This window comes from Mus musculus, chromosome 17 (assembly GCF_000001635.26).
Source record: "Mus musculus strain C57BL/6J chromosome 17, GRCm38.p6 C57BL/6J".
Classification (NCBI taxonomy): domain Eukaryota; kingdom Metazoa; phylum Chordata; class Mammalia; order Rodentia; family Muridae; genus Mus; species Mus musculus.
The window spans coordinates 43322643-43329536 of record NC_000083.6 but is presented as its reverse complement, the minus strand read 5'-3'; the positions used below and the strand labels follow the sequence as shown (position 1 = coordinate 43329536).

The following is a 6894-nucleotide window of genomic DNA, read 5'->3' as shown; positions in this document are numbered from 1 at the left end:
TAAGGTCCTGAGTTCAGGTCTCAGTACCCCTGTAAGCCAGCATGCTTCTTGTTGGCATCAGAAGCTGTTTATAGTCAATCTTCAAATCCAGTGATGACGTCATCCCTAGGTGACAAGGACCCGCTTGCTCTGTTGCCATGGCAACCACCACCCAGTGCACCTCACTTATGCTCCTTACCTTTGCACCTTGGTGCACATGATTACAGCAGGGGCCAAATAAAAGGCAGAGACCCCAACCCCTTCGCCTCTTCTTTTCCCCCTTCTCTTCCTTTATCTGCCCAATACATCTCTTCTGGTGGGACTGTGCTGACCTGGTGTGATCTGTCCGGGTAGGAGCTGCTGTCTAACACAACACTTTGTGGTCCTGGTGATCCAAGCATTTAGGAGGTAGAGGCAAGAGGATCAGGAGTTACCTTTAGCCAGGCAGTGGTGGCGCTCGCCTTTAATCCCAGCACTTGGGAGGCAGAGGCAGGCGAATTTCTGAGTTCGAGGCCAGCCTGGTCTACAGAGTGAGTTCCAGGCCAGCCAGGGTTACTCAGAGAAACTCTGTCTCAGAAAACCAAACAGCAAACCAAACCAAACTGAAACGAAAGAAAAAGTTACCTTCAGTTACATGGAGAGTCAAGCCAACCTGGGATAAGTGAGACTGTCTTAAAGTGTGTGCTTTGGTAGAAATGTGTGCCTTGGGGAGGAGTTACAGCTTGATGGTCATGTAGTAGTAGCATGATATGGGAGAGACCACTGGTTCAATCAAAAGAGTGCATGCGCATGTGAACAAGCGCATGCGCACACACTCACAGAGAATCTGAGCAGGGGTAGGGAGAACTGCCCCATGGTTTGGTGGTAGAAATAATATACTTTTCCTGTTTGAGCTAAGGTCTCCCTGCGTAGTTTAGATTTGCCTCAAATTCATGAACCTCTGACTTCAGCCTCCAGAGAGCTGAGGGGTGACTGAAATGGGTCTCTGTACCCATTTTAGAGATGAAATCTTTTAAAAGACAACCTCAGAAGTTCAATTTTAACACCCCCCCCCAAAAAAAAACCCCAAAAAACCAAAAAACCAAAACCTAGAGCTGTATGGATATAATGGCACGGTCTTCGCTGCTTCCCTGAGGCAAAGCCAAGTAGAAAGAGGAAAAGAGAGACCCTGCTAGGCCTTAAATGGAGCACAGAAATAGATGTTGGCTGATGGAAAAAGCTGAGGTGAGATTCCGTTGAAATCGTCTTCATTCGCCAATATACTTATATACAAGAAAACTCCCAACTTCGAGTGAGCTCCAGGGAAGGTGTAGGCAAAGCTCCCCAGGAATGAAGGTAAAGACCTAATTTTATAACATTTTTATGGAGTTCCGTATGTGTGTTCTAGTAGAGTCTATATATGGTCTAGCTATGCGTACAGGGCTGGAAGGCCTTGGGAGAGTGTAACTCAGTCTGGGACTGCAGAGATAAGGAGGAAGATCTGTTTACTGTTTCCTGGTCCCAGGGCCCAGCCTGAGCCCCAGGATAGAGGGCAGAGGCACTGTGCTGAGTAGTTTCCTGTTGACTTGACACAAACTGAGGTCACCTTGGAAGAGGGAACTGAGAAAATGCACTCCCCCCCCCCCCCCCAACCCCGGGAGATTGACCAAGTATCTGGGGCATTTTCTTAATAAATAATTGCTGCAGGGAGGGGCCATTCCACTAGGGCTAGAGCTACCCCTGGTAGAGGTAGTGCCGGAATACACGCGCGCGCACACACACACACACACACACACACACACACACACACACACACACAAGCTAACAAGTCATGAGAGCAGTAAGCGTATTCCCTCCAGGTCCCTGCCAGGCTTGACTCGGGGCCTTGGTTTTCCTTAGTATCCGACTGTGGTGGGGATGAGTAAGACAATAAGCCCCTTCCTCCCCAAGTTGCTTTTGGTCATTGTCTTTATCACAATGCTAGAAAACAAAGTGAGCCATGCATTCATTGCAAGGCAGCTCCGATGATCTCTCCTGGACAGCATTTGAGCTCTAAGTCTCTGCTGAGGATGCAAGTCACCTGTTTATGGGTGTTAGGCCTTAAGAACAAAACCAAAACCGCAAAATGAGCAACGCAGCCACTTCAGGCGTAGGGGTAAAGCGCAAACCTTACGCAATTCTCCAAAGTACTTTGTTCCTAGCAGTTAAATCTGAAAAGCACACGGGAGTACCAGTCAATCTAGCCCTAAGGTCCTTGACTCAACCCTGTATCCACTCATGATGTCCCAAAAGTGTACCCAGTTCACACAGGCTGGTTTCTAGCAGGTGAAATCGCTTACAGAACCAAGCAGATTCCCGCCTTGCTGAGAAGCAGCCCTCACAGTTTATCAGCGCCCCGGGGCACAAATCCAGGAAACAGAGGCATTGTTTGCCCCTCAGCTGAGCTATTATGCTCTGGTCTTCCTAATCTTTCCTACTGAACAGAGAAAGGCTTCAGCAACATTCCTAATCAGAGAAGCAGCATCAACACTGTCGCCCCCCACCACCACCCGGGCACCACCATCCCCCGCCCCGCCCTCACTACCCCAGCGCGCCTCTTGCCCTGCTCCCCACCCCCTCCCCGGCCGCCCCGCTTCCCACCGGCGTCATATCCTTTGTGCTAGGGACACAATTAAGCTTTCAAGGTGTCTGCGTGAGTTTCTTGGTCAGAGCCTGCCCCCTCAAGTTAAGTGACCGTAAGTACAGTTCAGCTCAACAGCCTTCTTGCCAAAGCTTCGTGTTTCCGAGAAGGAGGAAAGAGGTCTGGGAGTTTTTAACTGACGCCTGCTTTGAGCTGAGAAACTTCCTAGAGAGTGGAGCAAGTGGCCATCTCGTTTGCTCTGGAAATAGAGCAATAAAGGCGACTCTTCTTCGGAGTTCTTTACAGAGTTATACAAAGGCAAACCTTTTTTTTTAAATTAAAAGTTTATTTTAATTAAAAATATTAGTGTTTCACTTAGCATATACAAAAATAGTTCCCCCCTACACTATCCTCTCCCCCAGCCCCCACTTGTTCTCTTTCTCCCCCAGATATCTCTTCTGCCTTTATGCCACAGACATGTGTGAGTGTGCATTATTAGCTTTCAGGGAGGGAGAGAGGAGGGGACACACACACACACACACACACACACACACACACACACACACTCTACAGGTTGGGGTTTGGAAGGGTCATTCATTTCAGACAATAGACCATAGCAGGAGTTCAAAGGCAACGTTTTGGGTCCACAAGACAAAGGATGTCTCTCCTTTCAAACGTTTCTAGTGTGGGCTGGAGGGGGCTATACTGAGAGGAAGCAGGCTTAGTTAATATGTGACCCATACAGCGTAGGCGAGTGTTGAGTCACTAAGGCACTATGGGAGAGTGGGGCCACAGTCCAGCTGCTTCAGATCCCATGCTCAGTGGAGGTCTAGGCCCTGTGAGAAACCCTCTCCGCTTGGGTCTGAAGTGTCTGGGTACTCAGTCTATCACGTGCATGTATAGTGGAGCTGAAGAAATTTGTCTCTGACCTTTACATATTTTTAAAAATACCACAGTATTTGCACTAATTCTTTAAGAGTTCCATATTACATATGTTGATCATAATCACTCCTGACTCCTCCCCACAACTCCTATCAGACCCACTGCCTCCTCCCTACCCCACTACTTAATCTCTCATTCTCTCTCTCTCTCTCTCTCTCTCTCTCTCTCTCTCTCTCTCTCTCTCTCTCTCTCTCTCTCTCTCTCCCTGATACTATCTTACAACAGATAGTGTCCTGATCCTCTGGCTCTTACACTCTTTCCTCTCCTCTTCTGCAATGTTCTCTAAGCCTTGGGTGTAGGGGTCGTGTTGTAAATACATTGATTGGTCATTGGCCTAAGAGCCTGTTGCCCTCAGCATTTGACCAGTTGTGGGTTTCTATGATGGTCCCCGTCTGCTGCAATTAGAAGCTTCTTTAGCCTTGGGTGAGAGCTACTCCTACCTGACGATTAAAGGACACACGTTTAGAATAAAGTCAAAATGGTTTGGAAAAGTGGCTTTTCTGAAGCACCCTGCTGATCTTTGACTGCCCATACCTAGGAGCAGAATACAGAAACCTTATTGGGCATCATGTGCCTGGGGGGGGGGAGGGGGAGTTTGGTGAGTCTTGCTTCTCTGCTGGAGTGATCTAGATAATGATCCCAGCACCTGCTCAAAGTCAATGCCTTTGGGTTTTTCTCATGATAGAATTAGATATTTAGAGATGTTACTTTGGACTCTTCCGTAGAAAACATGAGACTTGCCTCTCTGTTGGTGTTCACTTGGTCCCTTCTTTTCAGGATGATGATACTTCCCTTAGTTACTTGCAACATCTCTTGGTCCCAGTAGCCCATCTTTCGTCATCTATTTCCATAATCTACTTCCAAGATGGCGGTAGGGCGCAGTTGTCTGGCCACTTGGCTTAGAAAGGGATCTGGGACTCTCATTGCTCTTTCTTTAAAAAATGTATTGGGTGCTCATGAGCTCTTGTGTGCACTCCGGCATGTGTGTGTGTGTGTGTGTGTGTGTGTGTGTGTGTGTGTGTGTGTGTACATGTGCCATGGACAGCATGTGGAGTCCAGAGAACAAATATCCTGTGTCAGTTCCATTTTTCCATCATGTGGGTCCTGGGTATAGAACTCAGGTCCTCAGGCTTGGTAGTTGGTGTTTTTAACCACTGGGCCATTGGGGGTAGGCAGCCCATGCTTGTTTCTTAATTGAGATTGAACCAACTGCATTATTCTGTCCTTTATCTACTTCACCTTTTTGCCTTAAAAAGAAAATCCCATTGACAATAAAATCAACATATTAATTGCCTATAATATGCAACATGTTTTGATTAGTGCATACATAGCCAAGCCACCATTATCATCAAGACACTGTATGTATATGTCACCTCCCAGGGGAATTTGCATACTCCTTCCTTATGCTGTGGAATTCACCACTCAAACTCCACCCTAAAATGACTGACCTACTTTACTGTGGACCGTCTTGCCTGACTAGGATTCAGGACAAATAGAATTATGCAGTGCTCTCTAGGGTGGGGTTTTAATTGTTTGGACAGATATTTTAGTAAGTGTATAGCACTATTTTATTGGTGTTTTAATTTTCCCTACCTAATGACTGGAGATACTGGGGTGGGGGGGTGCTCATTGACAAAGACTTGTATGAACAATGTATGATATTTCTTAGCTCACTTTGTAATTAATAACATTTCTATTTAATTTGGAATAAAGGAGGCAGAGTTGAATCACTGAAGTCACCTACTGGGTTTGTCAAAAAGATTAATTTCGTGTATGAATGTTTTGTCGGCATGTACGTCTATGTACCGCATACGCATGTTGTGCTCATAGAAGTCAGAAGAGGGCAGTAGATCCCTTGGAACAGGTGGTTGTGATCCCCCACGTGGGTGCTGGGAATTGAGTCCAGGTCCTCTGCAAAAGCAACAAGTGCTCTTAGCCGCTGAGCCATCTCTCCAACCTCAGAGTAACCAGTTTTATCCTTGGACTCCCAAGTCACAAAGTCTCACCTGACTCTGTGCTTGTCTTCACTGCCTGCTGTGTGGCTCTGAATGGCATGTTGCTCAAAGAAAAAAATTGCCCTTGCTTGTGACTCGTGGCTTTATTCGGTTGATAGAAACTGGGTTAATGTGATGTCACTGGACGAATCTCCAGTATGAGAAAGTGCATACATGCCTGAAGGGGAGAAAGAAGATGAGGTAAGTCATTGCTATGAGTCTTGATTTTAGTTATAAAGTAAAACGACAAAAAGACTATGGGACGTCTTTAACCTGGAGCTTGTTCTAGGTGATGTTCAAGAAAACCACAGAACATGCTTGGTTGAGAGGGACAGCGCTTCACAGACACCATGGAAGCTCGCATTTGTCAACCATCTACCCCTGGAGATGACAAACGCTATGTTTTTCAGTTACTGCTGGAAAATATGATAACATAGACTTCAACCTAGTGCATGGTTTGCAGGAAAAAGCCTCAGAAGTCGTCTGTCTTTTCCTCCAACTGTGAGGGAACAAATGTTTAGAACGGTAGAGCCCCAAGCACTGTCTGGTTGGAGGCAGTGAAAACAGAAAGCAAGAGGCTGGGGTAGGTACAGTTTCCAACACTTGAACTATATTTGGAATTTTAGTATGCTTTGTCGTTTTGTGAACCTTTTTATTGTTTCTGAGAAATTCGCCCATGCATATAATGTATTTTGAACAAATCCTCCTCACTCTCCACCCGAATTTGTCCCCGTCCTTTATTTTTCCCTACCAATTTCATGTCCTCTGTTTTAAAATCCACTGAGTCCATTGGGTGCTCTCTGTATGTGCAGGGGTACAGGGCCATCTCTACAGGGGTAGCGTTGCACAGGGGTACTATTGAGATTTAAATAAGAATGTCCCCCGCAGGCCCTGGCATTTGAACACTTGGTCCCTCAGCTGGTGGTGCTGTGTGGGGAGGATCAGGTGTGGGCTGACTGGAGGAAGTCTGTCACTGGAGGTGGGCTTTGAGAATTTCAAGACTCAAGCCATTTCTAGCTTACCATCTCTGTTTCCCAATCACGGTTCAGAATGTGAGCCCTTAGCATCCAGTTCCTGCCACCTGCTGTCTTCTCTTTAACATCATGGACTCTAGCTCTCTGGAACCATAAGCCCAAATAAACTCTTTCTTCTGTAATTTGCCTTGATCATGATACCGTGTCACGGAAATAGAAAAGTAACAAAATGATGTGGTTTCAGGAACCACATCTCTAAGAAAAGCTGACTCTTCCTCCAGTCATTATTGGCTAATAGCTCTTCATATAGGGAAGAGAGGTCACAGAACCCTGCCTCTGTTGGAAGTTTAACTGTATTGGTTTTGGGGCAGGTCTTATGTATGCAGTAATAGCCACTATGAGTTTA

The 6894-nt window shown here is 46.4% G+C and overlaps 1 protein-coding gene across 4 annotated transcripts in view; it reads right to left on the bottom strand.

The window, feature by feature from the left end:
• Positions 1–3660: 3660 nt before the first annotated feature.
• Positions 3661–6894, bottom strand: part of Adgrf1 (adhesion G protein-coupled receptor F1) — a 55594-nt gene continuing 52360 nt past the window's right edge. Inside the window, exons 16-17 of one of the 4 annotated variants that reach the window (XR_876591.3) lie at positions 5527–5692; positions 3661–5431 (exon numbers count right to left, since the gene is read on the bottom strand). Coding sequence is in view for 3 of the 4 variants with exons in the window: in XM_006525120.4 (XP_006525183.1) it covers positions 5619–5692 (74 nt within the window). In the remaining variant the exon portion in view is untranslated. Of the gene's footprint in view, positions 5693–6894 lie in introns of all 4 variants that reach the window. The other 3 variants (XM_006525120.4, NM_133776.2, XM_006525121.4) reach the window with 3 other exon arrangements.